At 41.3% G+C, this 24,744-nt stretch overlaps 1 protein-coding gene across 6 annotated transcripts in view; it reads left to right on the top strand.

Moving 5' to 3' along the window:
• The window catches only part of SYTL3 (synaptotagmin like 3), a 119,865-nt gene extending 95,292 nt beyond the window's left edge, over positions 1-24,573 (top strand). For all 6 annotated transcript variants that reach the window (XM_044290328.1, XM_044290327.1, XM_044290329.1 and 3 more), the window contains exons 9-16: positions 3,153-3,290; positions 18,469-18,632; positions 18,844-18,946; positions 21,173-21,343; positions 21,664-21,775; positions 21,866-21,965; positions 22,058-22,254; positions 23,684-24,573. In XM_044290328.1, coding sequence (XP_044146263.1) covers positions 3,153-3,290; positions 18,469-18,632; positions 18,844-18,946; positions 21,173-21,343; positions 21,664-21,775; positions 21,866-21,965; positions 22,058-22,254; positions 23,684-23,814 — 1,116 coding nt within the window. In that variant the 3' untranslated portion in view covers positions 23,815-24,573. The remainder of the gene's footprint in view (positions 1-3,152; positions 3,291-18,468; positions 18,633-18,843; positions 18,947-21,172; positions 21,344-21,663; positions 21,776-21,865; positions 21,966-22,057; positions 22,255-23,683) is intronic.
• Positions 24,574-24,744: the final 171 nt, after the last annotated feature.

Genomic DNA, 24,744 nt, shown 5'->3' on the forward strand with positions numbered 1-24,744 from the left:
AGTAATTAGAACTGTATACTAAACCAGTTATGTGTGTTTACTTACAGTCTCACCAATTGCAAACTACAAAGTTCACAATTGCAAACATTCAAATTCCATATTGCAATCAAAATTGCATACAACCATACCAGATTATACTCAACCAATCTGCAAATAGTTACTGCATACTGCAAACCAAGTTGAGCAAATAGAGCTATTAGTTAGACCTCAGATATACCTCTCAGAGAGATCATAAAGTGCTTAAATAACTTAAAGTGAGAGTAGAGATACTCGAGAGAAATATATCCACCATTTTATGTTTGATGACGAGTTAAACCACCATCTTATGCATACTGCCATTTTTTGATATCTTTTCAACACGTGTTATGTACATGGACTATCTGCGGCAGAGGCGGCAGTGTTATATATGAAGAAAAGTTAAAGTTAATAAAGCATTTGGTGTGCTCTTTAAACCTACTGTTTCTATAGAACGGCGCTAGAGGAATTACAGAGTAATAGACAGTCTAGTTAGACTAAAAGTCAGAGATATCAAAATTATTCTAATGCCACAGCGCAAAAGACACTTCATAGTGCTGCACCTGCCACATGAGGGGCGTTTTATTAATAGGGAGTTCTGCAGGGAGTCTCAAATCTACAGGAGAGTTAGGATTCAGAAAATGTGAGGGAGTTAAGAGCTGTTATCCTAGCCCTGAAGGGGTTTCTGCCAAAACTTCTAGGAAAAAGGGGAAAAATCTTTTCTGACATTGCTACCGTAGTATCCTACCACAACAGACAGGGAGGGATCAAATCAGAAGATCTAATGGCCTTAACAGTGGAAATTTTTTCTCTAATTATGCCCCTTGTTCCCTTTATCAAGGCGGTGCACTTAAAAGGGTCAGAAAACAAAGTGGCAGATTTGTTAAGCAGAAACCACCTAGATCAAGGAGAGTGTTGTCTGAATCAAGAGGTCTTCGATCAAATTTGCCAGCTTTGGGGTCATCCCTGGGTAGATTTGTTTGCTACAAGACAGAACAGCAAACGCAAACGTTTCTTTTCCCTAAACCCAAAGGATCTTCCTTTTGGGTCTAGACGCTTTCTTTTCCGTGGCCACATCAACTTCTGTACACTTTTTCTTCTCTAAGGCTACTCCCGAGGCAGGAACAGACCAGGCTTATTCTCATTGTCCCTTTCTGGCCCAGGAGGACCTGGTTCACTTGGCTGAGAAAGCTGTCCCTGGCAGACCCCTGGATTCTTCCATCAAGACGGGACCTTTTGTTTCAGGCGCCAGTCTTTCATCCAGAAGTGAAAAGCCTTCATCTGGCAGCTTGGTTTTTGAGAGGGAGACCCTAAAACATAGGGGTTTGTCGGATAAGGTTACTTCGACCCTTTTTATCCTGCATAAAAATGGTAACCTCATCCATTTACCTTAGAATTTGGAAGGCTTTCTTAAACTTCCCCAATGTCCAGGTTGATCCTTTAATTCCTCCGCCTACATGTCTAGGATTCTGGATTTTCTGCAAGAAGGTCTAAATAAAAACTTAAGACCTAGCACTCTTAAAGTCCAGGTTTCTGCCTTTTCACTCCCCTATTGCGAACCATCCCTGGATTAGGCAGTTCTTTAGGGCCATTAATAGGATTAAACCCTTGAGTAAATCTTCAGTTCCCCGTGAGATCTAAACTTAGTCTTGTCTAGGATGATGGAGCCTCCTTTCAAACCAATTCAGGATTTATCTGTCGGAACTCTATCCTTTAAGACAGCCTTCCTTGTTGCTACTACTTCGGCAAGGAGAGTTGGGTAGATTTCTGCCTTCTCGGTATCCCCTCCCATATTCTGAAGAATAGAGTTCTAATTAGACCAGATCCTTCCTTCCCAAGGTGGTTTCACCTTTTTTATAAATCTCAAGACATTGTCCTTCCTTCCTTATGTCAATCCCCAAAGAACGAGAAAGAAAAGAGGCTCCATTGCCTAGACCTCGGGAGGTGCCTCTCTAAATATTTGAAAGTTACTCGCCAGTGGGGAAAATCTTCTAGGCTGTTTGTGCGGAAAGGCTAAGGGTGATGGTTTCTTCCAGAACATTAGCCAGATGGATTGTAGGCACTATTTTCTTTAGCCTATTCTGCAGCGGGTGAGTCTCCACCTTCGGGGTTTGGGGCTCACTCAACTAGATCAGTCTCTACCTCCTTGGTGAAAAGAGCTGATGCAACATTAGAGCAGATTCTTAGGGCAGACACCTGGAAGTTCCCTTGTACCTTTTTTCGGTACTACAGACTGGATTTAGACTCTAATGAGCGATTGTCCTTTTGCAGGCAGTAGTCTCCCCCCCCCCCCCCCCCATCCCCAAGCTAGTTCTATTCTAGTCGTCTGTCAAGGGTGCTGTCATGGGCGCAAGGGAAATTGAGGATTAAACTTACTGGTAATCGTTTTTCCATGAGCCCATGAAAGCACCAGGGATTTATTCCCACACTATTTTTGGAGTTTTCCCATGGGTCTATTTGTGTGTGTGTATATACATATATTATAAAAAAAAGAAAAATGTAATAGTAATAAAAAAAGTTAATATAAAAAAAGAGAATTCTTATAGAGTTTTACAGTAGTAAGATGAGGACGAGTTTTGTCAATTAACTGGTGCTGTAGGGGCAATGTCCCTCTTTTTTAAAGCTCTCCTGTCATGGATGGAGGCGGTCTCTCTCAAGGGTGCTGTCAAAATTACCGGTAAGTGTAATCCTTAATTTCTCAGCAATGTGGGCACATATCAACATTGGACCAACACAGATGCCTTCAGCTGCCAAGCGCACATGCAACAGGCCATCCAGTTTCATAGGTACAAATCTGCTGACAGATGTTCTTTTATCTACATAAGGGATCAGCAACCTCTGGCTATTGAGAAACTACAACTCCCAGTATGCTTCTTTCACTTTCTGTGGGAGTTCTGAGAACAGCCAAGTAAATGTGCATGCTGGGAGTCGTAGTTTCACCACAGCTGGAGTGCCGAAGGTTGCTGATGTCTGATCTGCATCATAAATGCCATTTACTGAAATGAGACAACCTCTTTATTCTAAATGGGAACATACCCTTAAAGTCAATTGCCCTGACTAAATGACTTGAAGGGCATATTTTGTAACGTCAACATCTTATTTTTTTTGATAGTATATATTATACTTTATTAACGCAGCTTGAGAAGTCCAGCAGTCTACACCAGCTTATTCACAAAGCCAGAGAGGAAGTACATGAAGACAGAAATTATGCAAGTCAAGAGGCAAAGGAGGGTGATGATCCAAACAAGACGATGTTCTTTGGGAGTTTGAAAAGGGTACGTTTTATAATTTATATCTAAATAGCTAGTATGGTAATAATTGTAATAGATTATAAATAAATTCAAACAGTGATACTTAAAGTGGTCATGTCATCTCAAGCATTGTGGCATATCGCTAGGATCCTGGAAAGTGAAGGATAGCGAATGGCACATGCGTGGGAACCCTTTATTAATTTCTTTCAGACTGCCAAAAATAGCGGAGCACTGGCTCAGCTATTTCCATCAGCCCCATAGAAGTGAATGGAGCAGTGGCCATGTTTGCGCAGTGCACTTCCTATTCATTTCTATTGGACTTCCAAAATAGCTGAGCGCACCGCTTGGCTTTTTTCGGCATTCCAATAGAAATGAATAAAGGGTGGCCATGCATGCACAGTCCACTCTCCCTCGCTTTGTTGTATTTGTTTACGAGATGGCCGTGGGTTCCAGAGGTTGGAGCCGCAGCTATCAGACATTGTTGGCATATCTTAGCAATATGCCACCAGTGCTTGAAATGACACAACCCCTTTAAGGGGATGTCCAGACGTTTATAATTTTATCATTTTAAGGCCCTATTCACAATACCATATTTGTGGATCGGATGCGGCCCCATTCATTTCAATGGGGCCGTACACTGTCTGCTGTCCGCATTTGTCCATTCCACATTCCCGCAAAAATGATAGAACATGTCTTATTCTTGTATATTTTGCGGACAAGAAAAGGCATTGTTACAATGGGTCTACACACAATAAAAATACCACACAGACATCATCCGTATTTTTTGCGGACCACGAAATACATACAGTCGTGTGAATGTACCCTAATGGGAGCAGCTCCATCCATTACACAGTGGACGGACCTGTGTAGATCCAGTATTCAAGCTACTAGGGAATGGATGACTGCAGGTATGCAGGTTCCCTGCTGTCAGACCACCACTGATTGTACTGAGGATAGGCAATCAGTATATAAATCCTGGACAACCCCTTAACAGGTATTAATTTTGATGCAGATATGATTCATCACATGGTTGAGTTGCTAGAATTGTTATCTATATATCTATATTCATTGGAAATGTGAAATTATGTGTAGAAAACTTCCAATCTCAGATTTTTTTCTAATTAACCATTTACTGATTATTATCACCCTTACATCAAATGAGTTGTAAATAACAACGCAATAATTTCTTATCTTAGGATAGAGTGATATATTTTTTATAATATGAGATATCCTGCACCCACACCGATCGGCTGTTTCAGGGTAGCTCTGTCCAGAACTACATAGCACCTTCCATTGTGTTGTGGACGGACTTATAACTGCAGAGCTGCTCTGATTCACATCAATAGGAATACTACTGCAGTAATCAAAATCCGTCCAAAATATAATAGATGGGGCTCTGCAGTTCCGACACTGGAGCTACTGCAGAACAGCTAATCAGCAGGAGTGAGTGGTGTCGGACCTTCACCAATCATATATTGATGGCCTATCCTGAGAATAGCCTATCAATAGTTAGAGTGGAAATCCCTTTTACCATGGAGATATCAAGAAAATATCACAGAAGAGAAATGCCCCCCAAAATTTTTACTAGGTACAATTAAGATTTGAACACACAAACCCCAAAATCAATTGTAAATAATTTAAAATCAAAGAGACGTGCCCACACTATGATATAAATGGTGCATGTATATATCAACAGATAAGCGGAACAACCAGGCGACAGTATCAGGGTAAAGTATACTTCAAACAAAGCAAGGCAACAAGGGTCATGAATAAGGATCAGTATTAGAGCGTCTGAAACATGTAGACTTGCTTGCCGTGTTGGATTTTTTATTCTGTGGGATATTGGAATAAAGAACTACGTCTTTTTTGGAAGCTGGACATCCCGTCTTATTTTTATATAGTCCTAACTGGTGCCTTTTCCAAGCACAGTCCGTGCTTCCATTGCAAGACTGATCAGGTGAGCGCAGCCTACGGAACTTTTTACTTTTGTGTTTTCAAAGCAAGGCAACAGCATTAGCTGAGATCCATAACTCACGGTTACTTGATACCAAATGCTACGCTAAGCAGGTCTTCAGGGGTAACAGCCAAGATGAGGTGGTAGGGAAGATCTGTCCCTAAGGTAACCCTACCACTCTCCCTGCCTAAATGTGAAACAGCCACCCAAAGGGGCAATCCCACCTATAGGTAGCCGACACCTGTAATACCCTGGTTATCCCTCCTACAAACTTCACTTCCCAACGCGTTTTCCCAGGTGGAGATATCCACGTGGTTCATCAGGGGAATTGGGGAGCGGCAAAGGATGATACCCAATGCTGCTCACACATATCCATTAGAATCAGATAAAAAGCACATTACATTGTGGGCACCTAGATAAAGAGAGCGCACTTAAGTTCAAACAGGTGCCTCCTTTATTGCCAAAGGAATCACTGACGTCTCACGTGTTTCCGGTCCGAGGATCCGGAGCAGAGAAGGATATCCGGCGTCCTGTGAGGCGCACGACAGATGGAAATCCCTCACAAAAGCAGAGAAACCCGGTCCTAAGATACATAGTGCACTGGACAAGATAAGGAGATAAAAGATAATGAATAACATATATTCCTAAGGCTAAGATATACAGATCTAGCTATCCAGAGTGCCCATTTTGAAAGGGCAAGTTTACAGAACTATAGATAAATATTCTGGGTATTTCAATAAGATTATAAAAACCCAGCTAGTCCCTATTGGTAATCATGTATAGTAAAGCCAATCTTGGCCATGATATGTATGCAGGGTCCTCAGCCTATACATTCACTAGGGTCCTCCGATGGAAACATCATATAGAAAACACAGGGCTAAAGTATAGAGCTACAGGAAGCAAGAGAAGGAAATCTGCTCATTGAGACCAAGCGGACTCACAGTTTTAAGACGGGGAATCCACTGGGCCTCCCGACACAGAATACTTTTATCCCAATCTCCATCTCTTGGAGATTTACGCACCACCTCAATCACCTGGAATTGCAGAGTTCTAAAGTTGCCAAAATGATATTCAGCAACATGTCTCGCTATCGGTTTGTCCCTGCGATTCCGGATATCACCTACATGGTCCCCTACCCTCCGTCTTAGTTCTCGCTTGGTCTTTCCCACATAGTTAAGTGGGCATGGACAGGTACACAGATAGACAACACCTTCAGTTCTGCAATTTGCAAAATCCCTCATCGTGTAAGTTATATTTGTGGAGGCTCTAGCAAAACTGGTAGATTTAGCGATCAGGGGGCAGCAAATGCAATCTTTCCCACATTTGTTTTTTTCCTTCCAAGCCACATGCCGGTAAGGGGAGGCGCTTGGTAGTGACTGTGTACAAGTCGGTCCCTCAGGGACCTACCTCTCCTATATGTAATGAGTGGTCGAGGGCAGACACAATCCCTTATATCTGGGTCTGATCGCAAGATTCCCCAATACCTTTTGAGAATACCAAGAATTTTTTGATTCTGGGCATCAAAAGTTCAGACAATCCTCATTGCATTCTCCCCATCTGAGGAGTGTGCGTGTGGAATAAGTAAAGATTGCCTATCTCTTTGTAGAGAGTGCTAAAACGCATCTTTAAGAATTTCAGTCGGGTAGCCTCTCTGGACAAACCTATTTCGCATATCCCTTGCCTGAATATGAAATGACTGGTTGGATGAGCAATTCCTCCGCTTTCTCAAATATTGTCCCCTGTGGGTGCCCTTTTTAAGACTCAAGGAATGGTGACTGTCCCAACGTAGCAAACTGTTGCTAGATGTTGGTTTCCGATAAATGGTGGTATGTAATTCACCATTAATCTTGGAAATCCGAATGTCAAGAAAAGTAATGCTCTCTGATTCAATCTCCGAGGTGAAACAGAGGCCAATGATATTAGTATTTAGACATTGGACAAAGGACTTAAACAGTTCAACATCACCATCCCATAAGATCAGAATATCATCAATATAATGGCCCCAGAAGACAATATGAGAAATGAATCGATCAAGCCCATCCACGAAGACCATGGTATCTTCCCACCAGCTCAGGAGCAGATGAGCATAACTGGGGGCACCGGGACTCCCCATCGCCGTGCCCCTAAACTGGTGGTAGTACTGAGATTCAAACAAGAAATAATTATGCGTAAGCACAAGCCGCAATGTAGTAAGGATACATGAATTATGTGCCTGAAAATGAAGGCCCCTAGATTTTAAAAAATGTTCAACGGCTCAAAGGCCACTCTCATGTGGAATGCTTGTATACAGTGCCTCCACGTCTATTGAGGCCAGAAAGGTCTTGTCACCTACCACAATGTTGTCAATCTTTAACATTAAATCCGTCGTATCCCTCAGAATCGAGGGGAGGATGGTAACAAAGGGACGAAGAATCTTATCGATACAGATGCTGGTATGCTGGGTCATAGAATCAACCCCTGACACTATGGGACGGCTTTTCGGGGGGGGGGGGGGACCCTTATGAATCTTGGATAAAGTGTAAAAAGTGGGAATCTGGGGATACTTTGGTATCATGAATCTTAGTTCATCACAGGAGATAATTTTATCCTCAAAGGCCTTTAATAAAATAGATTCCAGTATACTCATGAATTCAAGGTGGGATTTCTGTACAAAACTGGGCAGGATTCTCCTGTGGAGCAGGCATCTTAATGTCCCCTTGTCATGGGTTTTGTAGAATTTTTTCCACTTCAGTTTACGAATAAACAAATTGATGTCTCTGACCCAATCACATGCACTAAACTTGGTTGTTGGCACGAAAGATAAACCCCTAGATAACACTCTTTCCTCAATGGGGGTAAGTATGTGAGCTGATAAATTCACAACCTGATTATCTCGTAGAATCATTTTGTGCTTCTCTTATTTCTGTACGGACCCACCCTCCCTTTCTCCGAGTTGATAAGGAAAGGAACTCATCCCTCCTTTTAAAAAAGAGGAGAATGAGGTAGAGGAAGAGGATGTTCCAGATACGGGCATTTGTCCTGATCTTGAATGCATTGGCGGGGGTTGAGACAACATATTGCCATACTGTCGGCCCCTACCCCTTGCTCCTCTCATAGGCATTCTTCTTTTCCCCTTTCCCCTAAACTGTGTTTTTGGTCTATGAGTAGTACTAGTCAACTTTTTATTGTCTGAGGAGTCAATATCCGTAGTCGAGCTATTAACAGACTTGGTTGTGGAGTGATGGCTCATTTAAAGACTCTCTTCTTTCTAAACTCTGTTAGATCATATATGAACTGCCTATGTTTGCGTTCTTTTAAGATATTCTAATACCGCTCCACACCATTCTGTAGAATAGACTCCTGTCAGCTAAAACCAGACTCTGTTTTAAACTTAAGAGCTGATTCAATTAGACTATTCAGATGTTTAGAAGTTCTCTCAATGATACACTGTTCCTCCTCAAACAGTATTTGCATAAACCTTAGTGAACTAGATAATGATTCTTGCTCCCATTTTTCCAATAGGGAAGGAGAGCGCGATCTTGAGGCTGGTACAAGATGTACCCTCAGGCCCTTGGGAACAATATTGTGTTTTATATAATTCTCAAGGGACTGGGCCTCCCACCAAGACCTTAGGCTCTCCTTGTAACCCTCATAAAGGTCTTTAAAGATCGTCTTAAGAGTCGGTGTATTATCTAAACCACTCTCACCCTCCTTCTCCGAAAACACCTCCTGAGCTTCAGTTAGCCAGGAATCTGTTTTCGTGGGTCCCGGACTCATGCCATAACAACCCCTTTGGGTGGCTGTTCGACATGTATCACTCCACAACGAACTGAGTCTGTTAATAGCTCAACTACGGATATTGACTCCTCAGACAACGAAAAGTTGACTAGTACTACTCATAGACCAAAAACACAGTTTAGAGCAAAGGGGAAAAGAAGATGGCCTATGGGAGGAGCAAGGGGTGGGGGCGGACAGTATGGCAATATGTTGTCTCAACCCCCGCCAATGGATTCAAGATCAGGACAAATGCCTGTATCTGTAACATTCTCTTCCTCTACCTCATTCTCCTCTTTTTTAGAAGGAGGGATGAGTTCCTTCCTTATCAACTCGGAGAAAGGGAGGGTGGGGCGGTACAGAAACAAGGGAACCACAAATGATTCTACGAGATAATCAGGTTGTGAATTTATCAGCTCACATACTTACCCCCATTGAGGAAACAGTGTTATCTAGGGGTTTATCTTTCGTGCCAACAACCAGGTTTAGTGCATTTGATTGGGTCAGAGACATCATTTTGTTTATTCATAAACTGAAGTGGAAAAAATTCTACAAAACCCATGACAAGGAGACATGTCTGAAATTAGGGATTACTACTGAGGATTTGAAAGGAGTAAGAAATCTCAACTCCCTCCTAATTGACAACGAGCGTCCTCTAGGCCAGGGGCCTTTCACTGCATTGAAAGAAAAGAGTATTAAGATGCCTCCTCCACAAGAGAATCCTGCCCTTGATATTTTTACAAACCTGGTTGTTGAACAAATGGCACCGGGATTGTATTCAGGAATTCTTTCTATCAGGAACCTAGATAAGGGGAAACTGTCTGCACTAAAATCCCTGGAAATTGAATCCTCTCTCATCTTTAAGCCCTCTGACAAAGGAGGTAATATAGTTTTGATCGACCACACTATCTATTGTAAAATGTGCCTCAATCTCCTTAGTGACAAAACCTGTCACAAGGTTTTGGACAGAAATCCCACCCTTGAATTCATGAGTATACTGGAATCTATTTTATTACAGGCCTTTGAGGATAAAATTATCTCCTGTGATTAACTAAGATTCATGATACCAAAGTATCCCCAGATTCCAGCTTTTTACGCTTTACCCAAGATTCATAGGGTTTTCCCCCCCTGAAAGGCCGTCCCATAGTGTCAGGGGTTGATTCTATGACCCAGAATACCAGCATCTATATCAATAAGATTCTTCGTCCCTTTGTTACCACCCTCCCCTCGTATCTGAGGGATACGACGGATTTAATGTAAAAGATTGACAACATTGTGGTAGATGACAAAACCTTTCTGGCCTCGATAAATGTAAAGGCACTGTACACAAGCTTCCCACATGAGAGTGGCTTTCGAGCCGTTAAAATTTCTTTTTTAATTCTAGGGGCCTTCATTTTCAGGCACATAATCCATTTAATCTTACTATATTGTGGTTTGTGCTTACGGATAATTATTTCTTGTTTTAATCTCGGTACTACCACCAGATCGGGGGCATGGCAAGGTGGAGTCCCTGTGCCCCCAGTTATGCCAATCTGCTCCTAGGCTGGTAGGAAGATACCATGGTCTTCGTGGATGGGCTTGATCAATTCACTTCTCATAGTCTTCTGGGGCCGTTATATTGATGATATTCTGATCTTATGGGATGGTGTTGTTGAACTGTTTAAGTCCTTTGTCCAATGTCTAAATACTAATATCATTGGCCTCTTTTTCGCCTCGGAGATTGAATCAGAGAGCATTACTTTTCTTGACATTCGGATTTCCAAGATTAATGGTGAATTACATACCACCATTTATCGGAAACCAACATCTACCAACAGTTTGTTACGTTGGGACAGTCACCATCCCTTGAGTCTTAAAAAGGGCGTCCACAGGGGACAATATTTGAGAAAGCGGAGGAATTGCTCATCCAACCAGTCATTTCATATTCAGGCAAGGGATATGCAAAATAGGTTTGTCCAAAGAGGCTACCGGACTGAAATTCTTAAGGATGCATTCCAGCACTCTCTACAAAGAGATAAGCAATCTTTACTTATTCCACGCATACACTCCTCAGATGGGGAGAATGCCCTGAGGATTGTCGGTACTTTTGATGGCCAGAATCAAAAAATTCTGGGTATTCTCAAAAGCTATTGGGGTATCTTGTAATCATACCCAGATATAAGGGTAGAAATTGTAAATTATCCAGCTCGCCCAATTTCATCCTGTTAAATAGAGGGTCCAGTGGCACCCCTTTTCATCTGGGGGAGTGAAGAGGGGTGCCACTGTATTTGTATATACAATTTTGGTGCAAAAAAGACCGGGATCGACAAAACCTTACCACGAGTGCTGGAGCCTCTATTTTTCTACACTTCAGATATAAGGGATTGTGTCCCTCCTCGACCACTCAATACATATAGGAGAGGTAGGTGTCTGAGGGGCCGACTTGTACACAGTCACTACCAAGTGCCTCCCCTTACCGGCATGTGGCTTGGAAGTAAAAAATGTGGCAAAGATTGTATTTGTTGCCCCCTGATCGCTAAATCTACCAGTTTTGCGAGTGCTTCCACGAATATAACTTACATGATGAGGGATTTTGCAAATTGCAGAACTGAAGGTGTTGTCTATCTGTGTACCTGTTCATGCCCACTTAGCAAGAACTAAGACAGAGGGTAGGGGACCATGTAGGGGATATCCGGAATCGCAGAGACAAACCGATAGCTAGACATGTTGTGGAATATCATTTTGGCAACTTTAGAACTCTGCGATTCCAGGTGATTGAGGTGGTGCGTAAATCTCCAAGAGGTGGAGATTGGGATAAAAGGATTCGGTGTAAGGAGGCCCAGTGGATTCACTGTCTTAAAACTGTGAGTCCGCTTGGTCTCAATGAGCAGATTTCCTTCTCTTGCTTCCTGTAGCTCTATACTTTAGCCCTGTGTTTTCTATATGATGTTTCCATCGGAGGACCCTAGTGAATGTATAGGCTGGGGACCCTGCATACATATCATGGTTAAGATTGGCTTTACTATACATGATTACCAATAGGGACTAGCTGGGTTTTTATAATCTTATCGAAATTCTCAGAATATTTATCTATAGTTCTGTAAACTTGCCCTTTCAAAATGGGCACTCTGGATAGCTAGATCTGTATATCTTAGCCCTAGGAATATATGTAATTCACTATCTTTTATCTCCTTATCTTGTCCAGGGCACTATGTATATTAGGACCGGATTCCTCTGCTTTTGTGAGGGACTTCCGGTCTATGGAACATATGATGCGTTCCTTCTGTCGTGCGCCTCACATATGCGTCTCGCAGGACGCTGGATATCCTTCTCTGCTCCAGATCCTCGGACTGGAAACACGTGAGACGTCAGTGATTCCTTTGGCAATAAAGGAGGCACCAGTTTGAACTTAAGTGCGCTCTCTTTATCTAGGTGCCCACAATGTTATGTGCTTCTTTTTTTTTTTTATTCTTTATTTATGAGTTATAAGAATATGAAAAAAGTTGCAATATGTTGATACACATATAACAAAATGATAAAGCCGGAGCCAGTCCGACAAACAGTCATGAGTAACATGTTGATATCCTGACAAAAAGGTCTAAATATATGTAGCATACGATAGCCATGATAATGAATGATATAAAATAAATTAATCACCAGTCCGCAATAATGCTATGCAGCAGGTCCGAAAAGTGTTGTGGGATCAGCCACGCTTTAAGCAGGTAAAAATATATAGAGTTCGGACCGCGCTTATCATCAAAGCCAGTATGCAAACAATTTTTCTTTCTTCCTTTTAAAAGAGAGCCGAGGGCTGCAAATATCCTTTATATGGATATCCTGCAACTAATAAAGGTTAAGATAGTGTAAGTCCGTATGAATAGGTAACCTGCACTGCACAGATTATACTTACACAGCACTATGTAAAACCAAGGTGTGTATATAATCCCTCCGTAGCCAGTTGTCTATATTCTATCGGAGATCCACATTCCCATGCAATCCCGCAGGATCTACACACGGACTAAATTCAGATATACCCCAGGTGAATCTGCAGTTATTTTCTTCGATTTCTTTTCCTATAGGTTTCTGTGAATACAAGTGGCTTCTGCAATAGTGAAGCTCCGTTGATGATTGGTTAAAAAAAAATATTTGTACATACTCACAAACAACTCTTTAAAATTTGCATTTAAAATCCCAGCGTCTTCCACTTTTGCCCGACCCGGGTTTAACTCCTTGAGCTTCGTCAGGGGCCCCTAATAATAATAATAATCAGTGATAAATGTGTTTTTTGATTTTTACTTTTTTTTTTTTACCCAGACCCACTTGGTTCTTGAAGATCCAGTGGGTCTGATGTCTGTATAATACAGTACAGTACAATATATATTGTACTGTACTGTATTTTACCTACACTTTGTCTGAACAGATCTATGCCTTTAGCACAGATCTGTTCAGCACCATGGACAGCAGGATGCCTGAGAAGGCGTCCTGTTGCCATGGGAACCTTCCCCGTCTGCTCAGTTGTGGCCACAACTTCGCAGACGGGGAAGGGTAAGGACGGGGGCTCCCTCCCTCTGTCACACCATCCTGTCGGGGGGCTGCAAAGGCACAGCAGCCCCCCAATGGGAGAGGGAGGGAGCCGCATCTTACTGTTAACTCTTTCCATACAGCGGTACGCCCTGCGTCCTTAAGAGGTTAAAATTGATTTTGGAGTTTTTGTGTTCAAATCTTACATTTATCTAGTAAAAGTTAAATTTTTGGGGCATTTCTCTTCTGTGATAATTTCTGGATTTTTCCCCCTGCTTTATTTATCCTTATTTTCTGTGAGAAAAACATGGAGATATCAAGTCCAAGTCTTGTGCACGGTATTTTAGTCTAGTAACAGTTACTTGCTAGACATCTCTGATAATGCACATCTATAGGCCTCATGCACACGGCCGTGTTCCGCAGCCGAGAGCGGACCGTGGAAACCCGGCCGGGATTCCTCCTGACAGCATGAGCGCACGGCGTCATTGGTTGCTATGACGCCGTGCGCTTCATGCAGCCGCTCCTGTACAGTAATACACTAGTGAATTACTGTACAGGAGCGGCTGCATGAAGCGCACGGCGTCATAGCAACCAATGAGGCCGTGCGCTCATGCTGTCAGAAGGAATCCCGGACGGGTTTCCACGGTCCGCTCTCGGCCGTGAACATGGCCGTGTGCATGAGGCCTTAAGGCCCCTTTCACACGGGCGAGTTTTCCGTGCGGGTGCGATGCGTGCGGTGAACGTATTGCACCCGCACTGAATTCTGACCCATTCATTTCTATGGGGCTGTGCACATGAACGTTCATTTTCACGCATCACTTGTGCGTTGAGTGAAAATCGCAGCATGCTCTATATTGTGCGATTTTCACGCGAGGCAGGCCCCATAGAAGTGAATGGGGTGCGTGAAAATCGCAAGCATCCGCAAACAAGTGCGGATGCGGTGTGATTTTCACGCATGGTTGCTAGGTGACAGTCTATTCACTGTATTATTTTCCCTTATAACATGGTTATAAGGGAAAATACTAGCATTCTGAATACAGAATGCATAGTATAATAGTGCTGAAGGGGTTAAAAAAATCTTCAGAACATCAATCCCAAGCCTGAACTTCTGTGAAGAAGTTCAGGTTTGGGTACCAAACATGCGCGATTTTTCTCACGTGAGTGCAAAACGCATTACAAAGGAAGAAGTAAACAAACAAACCTAAGACCAGAAGATGGAGACGCAGTTGCCAGCACAGAGGACTGGAGGGGTGGGAAGCAGGTAAGTATGATCCTTGCAGTAGGGGGGAGGTTATGTATTCCCAGACAACCTCTTTAAAGGGTTTTATATTTTGTATTGTATTTGGTTAATGACACTTAAACATTGTCAAAATGAGAAGTTACTCACCTTAATTTACCCAGAGAACATTGCCTAGACTGGATACAATTGCATCTGCCTCACAGCTGAGAGCAGGTCTAACTATAGAAAGTAAGACTGAAAAAAGACTGTTATTCACTGACAGCAAACACAAATCTTGAAAATGGAGAGAAATTGAAAGACAAAGGGCAGATTTACTAACCCGGTTTGAAATGTAGAAAACTTAAGACGATACATGGGTAATTATCAGGAACAAACTTAATGTTCCTTATAATTACTTGATCGTGAGAGGAGGTAATGGGTGATTGTTTGTCCCCATAGAGATTCATTGTTTGCTGACAGCACATACATTTACATAAGGTAATGTGCTACCATAAATTAATAATTTAGGTGCAGCATGAAAGCTGTGACCATCTGATGAATGGGTGTTTGGTCATTTATGGGGTTTGATCATGGCACATTGACATGGGGCAATTATCAGAAACAAGTGTTCCTACAAACGTTCGTACGTCATTATTTTCCCCAATCCTTGTCCTATGTAAAAGGGTCTTTAGACAGGCAGTTTTAAAGATGTGCCAAATGTATGACAGTGGCTGATGCTGGATGATAAATTTGTTGCATGGCTAGAAAATATCAACGGTTAGTTGGCTTCATTTGTGCCCAAATTTTCTACCTAATTTTGCCATAATTTTGAATCACATCGTCACATCTTAAAGTGGTATTCCCATATCAGACAATTAGCCCCATAGAAATCAATGTGAGCGCACTGCACTTGCATAGCCACCACTTCCATTCACTTCAGTGGGGCCGACGTAATTAGCCAAGCCAGTGCTCGGCTGTTTTTGTCAGCCCCATAGAAATTAATGGAGGGCATCCGTGCATGCTCAGTGTGTTCAGTTTACAAGATAAGTGCGAGTCCCCGCAGATATCAGAAGATAGGGAAATATCCTAGAGATATGCTCCCATTGTCTGAGATGGGAATACCCCTTTAAGTCACCACCCTTTCCATAAGCCATGCCTCCTTTCTGGGTAAGACATAAACCCTCTCGAAGCAAGGCACAGTGGATGAATATCGTAAATATATAAAACTGATGTGACATTATAACGCTACCAAACCACAGGGGAAACGCATGAGGCTCACGGTGGGCCGATGTGTGCAATAGTTCATGTACTCACGGTTAGCAGATGCCTCCCTAGGCTGGTGTACAGTGGATGGGAAGACAGCACGAAATCCTCCATTACACTCTTGGTTGCGGGGAACACCAGCCAGATGGAAGTTGAGGTGCCCTTGATGGTAATTGGTGTTAGGTGCTTTTGCGGCTAGAAATGGCAGACTACATGTTGGGCGATGCCTTTTCCTCTCCTGCATGAACTTGCTTCTCCTCCTCTCACACTCCAACTTCAACTAACTCAGACTCCAACTAACTAACTTCCTGTCTAGACACACCCAAGCTATATGTATTATGTGGTGCCAGCACCACCTAGGGGCAAATGAGTGCAAATTACATTGTCAGTCTGATAAAAGGAAAATACTGTACAATGCAAATAAACATGTGTGTGTGTGTGTGTGTATATATATATATATATATATATATATATATATATATATACAAAGATGTTTGAAGTGTCCCATTTACACACATATGTGGGACGCTGCAACATTATACAACAGAAATGTGCCAAATGTTGGAACATTTTGTGCTACGTTCTCTGCTCAATCATATGTGCATCAATGTTTATTAGATATTTGTCGAACTTTCATTCATGGTGATTAAGCATAATTTACATAAAAACATAAAACCTTTTAAAATTGTTGTCGAAACCTGTCAGAATAATTCTGATTTGCTTAATTTAGCAAATCAGTATTATTTTGACAGGTTTCGACAACAATTTAAAAAAAGGTTTTATGTTTTTATGTAAATTATGCTTAATCAGTATGAATGTAAGTACATCTCAATAAATTTAAATATCATTGAAAAGTAAATTTATTTCAGTAATTCGATTCAAAAAGTGAAACTCAAAGTGGATTACACACAGAGTGATCTATTTCAAGCATTTATTTATTTTAATGTTGATGATTATGGCCTACAGCTAATGAAAACCAAGTCAGTATCTCAGAAAATTAGAATAGTGTGAAAAAGTAAAACAATTTCTCGAGCTTAATAATATTACAGGCTATAGCTACTAGAGAGGGGTCGTTGATCCAGGGAGCTATTCTGATTGCCTGATTGGAGTCGGGAAGGAATTTGGCTTCTACCTCACAGGGTTTTTTTTTTTTTTTTGCCTTCCTCTGGATCAACTTGCAGGATAACAGGCCGAACTGGATGGACAAATGTATGTATTCGGCCTTATGTACTATGTTACTATGTTAATATTGTAGACTCATGGAGGGGGGTCATTTACTCATCTGAAATATGCCTAAATTAGACGTATTTCAGGTGCAGATGGCAGCACAATGCTTAGTTGTGCCGCTGTCTGCGACTTTGCCCCCGCTCATGCCAGGTCTAAAATTGTGGGCGTGGTGTGCCCCATGGTGTCACACAATGATCAGCTAATCAACACAAAACGCCTGCAAAGGATAACTGTAGCCTTGAAATGATTTGTCAAGAAAAGCCCATTAAAGAATTTGGGGGAGATTCCCAAGAAGTGGACTGCAGCTGGAGTCCTTGTGTCAAGTAACTCTTGACCCAGAGACAATGTTAGAAGCATCTTACCTGGGCTGTGAAGAAAAAGCACTGGACTGTTGCTCAGTAGTCCAAAGTCCAATTTTCAGATAAAAGTAAATTTTAACATTTTACTGTATTTGGAAATCAAGGTCCCAGAGTCTAAAGTAAGAGCGGAGAGGCACACAATCCAAGTTGCTTGAGGTCCAGTGTGAAGTTTCCACAGTCGCTGATGGTTTGGGGAGCCATATGCTGGTGTTGGTCCACTATGTTAGATGAAGTCCAAAGTCAGTGCAGTTGTCTACCACAAAATTTTAGAGCAGTTCCTGTTTCCCTGTGCTCAAAATCTTTATGGAGAGGCTGATTCAACTTTGCAGCAGGCTTTTGCATCTGCCCACACTTCTAAAAGTACCAACACCTGGTTTAATAACCATGGTATGACTGTGATTAATTGGCCAGCAACTCGCTTGACCTAAACCCCATAGAGAATCTATGGGGCATTGTCAAGAGGAAGATGAAGGCCACGATCATAGCCACCTGGGCTTCCATAATACCTCAGCAGTGCCACAGGCTGATCGTCTCCATGCCACGTCGCATTGATGCAGTAATTCATGCAAAAGGAACCACAACCAACTATTGAGTGCATATACTGTACATACTTTTCAGTAGACCAACATTTCTGTATTATAAATCATTTTTTTAATTGGTGTAATTTTCTGAGATACTGACTTTTCAATTTTCATTAGCAGTGAGCCATATTCATCAACATTAAAAGAAATACACTTGAAATAGATTATTCTGTGTGTAATGAATCTAATGTTATATCCATATGACCTTCACTTATTGAATTACTGAAATAACTTTTCAATGATATTCTAATTTATTGAGATGCACCTGTGAGCTAATTGTACAAGCAGTTCAAGAGTAAGACCTTCTTCACTCACACATTTATCCTGTATTTTTTATCTTTTTCAGTCTAGCATGATCAGCATCAACAGTGTTGGCACTGATGTAGGCAGTGTGACTGGGGAAATTGAACTTGCAATTTCATACAACCTGAAGACCTGCACGCTGGAGATCTTAATCAAAGCATGTAAAAACTTAGCTCATGGGGAAGAGAAAAGAAAGAAATGTAATCCGTAAGACTTAGCTTTGAACTCTGCATGCTACAAAATGTTCACTTTCTTTACTAGGACCTGTTCTGTCCTCATATAATTTTGCAAACGCATCATCCATGATTCCAGTGGTGCTGGATATATATCCCATGTAGCTCTCCCTAGATACTATGTGGTATCTAGGTACAATTTCATGTGTTTAATACTATATTTATGGTGTTTCTTTTTAATCTAGGTATGTAAAGACGTATTTACTTCCTGATAAATCTCCAAACAGTAAAATGAAAACGAGTGTTAAGAAAAATACAGTTGATCCATCATTTAATGAAAGTTTAAAGGTAAACTACACCTACATAAATGAGAAGCGCTGTAACATACTCTAGGCGACCTTTCCCTAATTTTTGTCATCCATTATTTATGGTAGAAGACAGGTTTTTTTTGTTGTTTGGCTTACTTTGCCCCAAAATATTGACACAATTTAAAGGTAACCTGTCACCTCTACTATGCAACCCTCCCTGAGCATTTCTAAATGTTCATTGTGTTACCCTAAACATATAAATTACACTTTTAATTTCATTTGCAGACGAATTCAATAAGTATTATGCATTTTTGTACTTCCCGCATTTTATGAAAATTAACATAAGAGTCATATCTTGCTTGTGTGACCAGAGAAGTCATATTTTCAAGCTCTGACTCATCTCAGGTTAATTTGCATATGTATCAAATTGTTTTTTTCACACAATAAAAGCACACCGAGCTATGGGGATTGGGTATTGCGGATGTGCTAGCGGCCATCTAGCAACCCATGTCCTCAGCTCTATACACAAAATCCCGGTGACCGGTTCCCTTTAAGCTACACCTCTTTCCCACTAAACTGTTAAAGCTACATATACAATTTATTTACCAATGCATGTCATACCAAATTGTACGGCTGTTTTCTGTTGTTTTCCTGCTGTTGAAATGAATGAAAAACCATAGGCTTTGGTCCTTGATGAAACACTGTGAAAATCTGCAGTAAAATCATAAAGGGGTTGTGTACCCTTCAGCAAATAGAATTTATTATATAGAAAGGCAGTTACTAATGTATTGTGATTGTACATATTGCCTCCTTTGCTGTCTGGATTCATTTTTACATTATACACTGCTCATTTCCATCTTTACAACTACCCAGCAATCCATTATCAGTGGTCATGTTTGCACACTATAGAAAAAACCACCAGCCTATGTGAACTCCCATGGTCCCAGCCACCAGAAAGGCCGGCACTTTTTTTTTTCTATAGTCTGCAAGCACTGCCACAGCTACTGGATTGCCGGGTGGTTGTAACCATGGAAACGAGCAGTGTATAATCCGATGGAAAAATGAATCTAGCCAGCAAAGGAAGCAATATGGACAATAACAATACAGTGACTTGTAATAACTTTTTCTACATAATAAATGCCATTTGCTGATGTGAATTTCTTTGTAGGTGAAACCCACAGCAACTTACACATTCCGTCCTATCAGCTTAGGCTACTTTCACACTAGCTGGATCTGGCAGGGTTCAGCAAAAACGCTTCCGTTACTGATAATACAACCATCTGCACCCGTTATGAACGGATCTAGTTGTATTATCTTTAACATTGCCAAGACGGATCAGTCATAAACTCTATTGAAAGTCAATGGGGGACGAATCTGTTTTCTATTGTGTCAGAGAAAATGGATTCATCCCCATTGACTTGCATTGTGGGTCATGACTGATCCGTCTTGCTCCACATGCCAGGGCGGAAAGCAAACCGCAGCATGCTGTGGTTTGCTCTCCGGCATGAGAATGGAACGTAATGCATTTTCCTTATTGACTATGAATGGGGAAAAAAACAGAAGCATTTTTTTCTGGTATTGAGACTCTGACGGATCTCAATACTGGAAAATATTAAAGGGAACCTGTCACCGGGATTTTGTGTATAGAGCTGAGGACATGGGTTGCTAGATGGCTGCTAGCACATCCGCAATACCCAGTCCCCATAGCTCTGTGTGCTTTTATTGTGTAAAAAAAAAAGCGATTTGATACATATGCAAATTAACCTGAGATGAGTCCTGTATGTGAGATGAGTCAGGGACAGGACTCATCTCAGGTTAATTTGCATATGTATGAAATCGTTTTTTTTACACAATAAAAGCACACAGAGCTATGGGGACTGGGTATTGAGGATGTGCTAGCGGCCATCTAGCAACCCATGTCCTCAGCTCTATACACGAATTCCCGGTGACAGGTTCCCTTTAACGCTAGCGTGAAAGTTGCCTTACCTAAAGAATGATTCAGTTACTAGATTTACCCTGGGCACAGTGGGCAGAGCCTTCTGCTTCCAGCTTTGCCAACGGTATTGTTTCCAGTGCTGGCAGCTGTCCTTAACAGCTGATCGGTGGGAATGACTGAGCCCCAGAAATCTGATATTACCTATCCTGACGATAGTTCATTAAGTCCTATATCTATATCAAATATTTTGAAGCACACATTGTTATGCAATACTTAACATTAGCTTACTTTGTTAGATTGCCTCCTGCTGAATATTCTTCTCCTCTGCAGTATACCATGAAACGTTCCCAACTGGAGACACGAACTCTTCAGATATCAGTGTGGCATGCAGGCAGACTAAAGAGAAAAGTCTTCCTAGGCGAAGTGCTTATTCCACTAGAATTCTGGAACTTTGAGGACAACTCAACTAAATCATTTATTTGGTACCAACTGAAAGCAAAGGTATAGTACAATAAGTGAAAAGGGTTGCTCAAGATCAGGAAAAATGGGCCAAGGAAGGGAAATTAAATAAAACAATAAAATAAACATTACCATTAGTGCTCTTGCCAGTCTTTGGGTACTGTGCTTCAGCAGTGATGTCATGTCAACAAATCTGACTGCTGAGGCCAATCACTGGCCTCAAAAGTCTGAGCAGTGTGTTGGAAAGCTTGTTTTAACTACTATTTATAGTCCGTCCCCTCATTACTATCCTACTGGTTTACATAGTAGTTTTCAATACCCACACACAAGAAATCCCCTTGTCTCTATCTTCTATACTGTAGCCAAAAAAGACCGAAGAGTTATCTTTGCAGTATCATGGTGAACTGTGTGTGAAAATCAGACTTGAGAGACCTCCAGTTTCTAGAACATTCCTGTATGAGCATATGTCAGATGGTAAGAAGCTTGAGATAAACCAGAATATGATTCATATTTAAAGTAGAATATATTTCTTTTATTAAACTTTTGTTCATGACACATGCACAGATGTAAGACATATTGACGTGGTCCAGCTCCATCTTGTGATAAAAAGTGCCTGCAATTTATCGTTGAGACCAGATGGTTTTGTAAGCCCTTTTGTTAAGAGGTAAATTGCCAGATCTTGATTTCTAACTTTTACACAAGATCTTACTGTGCATAAAGGTTTATATATTTTTGTTTTTTTTATTAATTTACTAGTTGTCTTATTCTGCCAAACAAGCAAGAAATAAAGCAAAGGACTCCAGTGCTGAGAAGAAAGTCCTTTCCAGAATGGAATCACACAATCATTTACAATATTGAAAATCCAGGTGATCTCGGGATGTCTCGACTGGATCTAACTGTATGGGATCAAGGTTTGAATGAGCGATTTCTTGGTGGAACCAGTTTGAGCTCAGGTAGAGTATAATAATTCATTCCCAACGTATTCCCAAAGTATAGAAAATAAACAAGGGTTAAACATTGTCCAATACTCTCTCACTTAATAAATGCAATTTAAAGAGCGCCTGTCTCCATGATCAATCCTCTTAAACCAGGCATGCTGCCTTGTAGTGTTGATCATGATTACTAAAATGAGCCCATTCTCTTTACAATTGGTACATGACAATGAGGGGTTTAAAGCACCAAGGAGCTGGCTGAGGTGATTGGAGCACTGAGGGCCTGGCTTAGCCCCTCAAAACACCGCCTCTCTCCTGTGCCACTCCTCTTCCCAGTGATATTGATGGGGCCAGGCATCCTCACTGCCCCATTTGCCAGCCTAGTGAAGATCTCATGTGGTCATCCCCACTCTAAGATCTTCATTGCACATGTGCCAACTGGGAGTGAGAGTGGCAACAGGAAGAGGTGAAGTGGTGCTCCAGGCATCTTAATTTGCATGCAACTAAAAATAAAAAAAATTCTGCAACAGTAATACCGATTGCAGAGAGAAAGGGCTTGATCATGGTGATAGATGCTCTTTAATTTAGAAACTCATATGGCGAGTAGAAGACTGAGCTACTATGACAAAGTATAAATCCCCTCTAATATATAGAAGCATATGTTATGTTAGCACTTTGTTTTGTGCTGGGGTAAGGGAAATTATCTACCTGAACAAGTGAACTGTATGTTGGACTAAACATATTCAGAATTGTTGATAATCTGGCACCTGTCAAGTCCCATTTATGACAGATTAAAGAAATTATACTTTATAACAAATAAGAATAAATATGTTACCATGCATTAAATGACAATATATTTTACATATTTAAAAAATGGACATCCTCTCAAATTGTTGTGTTCAGTCATTTCACACTAATTGCTAACAGGAGGCATAATATCAAGCATACAGCATTGCATACCCCACCGAGAATAACTGTGTATACACATTAGTAAACATAACAGTAAACATAAAAGTATGAAGATAATGAGTAGGGATGAGCGAACTTCATATTTAAAGTTCATGTGCGGCTATATGCTGAATTGCTTTATGGATTCCGTTACCACGTACCATAATGCAATTCCATGACGGAATTCATAACGGAATGCCTTTAGAGGCATTCCGTTATTCATTCCGTCATAATAGAAGTCTATGTCCTGCATAACTGATCCGTCCGGTTTAGGTTACGCTGGAGTCCACTAAACGGAACCGGACGGATACTTTATGTAGGCCATAGACTTCTATTATGACAGAATGAGGAACGGAATGCCTCTAAAGGCATTCCGTTATGAATTCCGTCATGGAATTGCGTTATGGTCCGTGGTAACGGAATCCATAAAGCAATTCAGCATATAGCACGTGAACTTCAAAATATGAAGTTCGCTCATCCCTAATAACGAGTCTTCTTTCAGGTGAGGAGGATGTCGCCATTGATTGTGACCAATCGGCACACCTTTTATGGGAGCAGCTGCTCAGTACACCCAATGAATGGATGGAAGGGACTCTTCTCTTACAAGCCAACAAGGGAGCGTTTCATTTTTGACTTTCATATACAATTATCACATGCTGACTTGTCATATTTGGACCTATCTTAATGAATAATGATAACAACGTTTCCAATATTTTGTGGCTGTGAAAATATGTGAGCCTCTTCTAGGAAAACTATCAGAGAACGTAAAAGTCACCCTGTGCCTCATAGCAGCCAATGATAGCTTGTGTGCCATTTGTCTAGAACAAGCATGACATTTAAACTGATTGCAGTTTCTGTAGTGATTTGAATATCTTGCACGACTAAAATACTGAAAGAGTTATAACAGTAAGGCCTCATGCACACAACTGTAGATTCGGTCTACATCTGAATTTTTGGTGGATTGGAAGCAGACCGATTCATTTCAATTGGGCCGCAAAATACGCTGTCCGCTTCTGTATGTCCGTTCCATGACCCTGCAAAAAAAAAAGAACATGTCCTATTCTTGTCTGTTTTGCGGACAAGAATAGGCATTTATTAAACAAAGTGGAACTTGCAAAAGGGGAAAATGAGGGAAGCACGCGGCTGGTATACGTGTTTTGCGAATCCTCATTTTGCGGACCACAAAACTGATATGGTTGCGTGCATGAGGCAGGCTAAAGCAATATATATTTGGCTTTGTCTGTTTGGTTTGTTTTAGCCTCTTACTATTTTTAGATGTGAGTTACATAACCTGCCTTAAGGTACTTTCACACTAGCGTTATTCTTTTCCGGTATTGACTTCCGTCCTAGGGGCTCAATACTGGAAAAAAAAAAGATCAGTTTTATCCCAATGCATTCTGAATGGAGAGCAATCCGTTCAGTATGTATCAGGATGTCTTCAGTTCAGTCACTCTTACGGTACTTGGCCGGAGAAAATACCACAGCATGCTGCTGTATTTTCTCCGTCCAAAATTTCAGAACACTTGCCGGCATTATTTTCCATTGAAATGCATTCATGCCGGA

This window comes from Bufo gargarizans, chromosome 4, assembly GCF_014858855.1.
Source record: "Bufo gargarizans isolate SCDJY-AF-19 chromosome 4, ASM1485885v1, whole genome shotgun sequence".
NCBI classification, from domain to species: domain Eukaryota; kingdom Metazoa; phylum Chordata; class Amphibia; order Anura; family Bufonidae; genus Bufo; species Bufo gargarizans.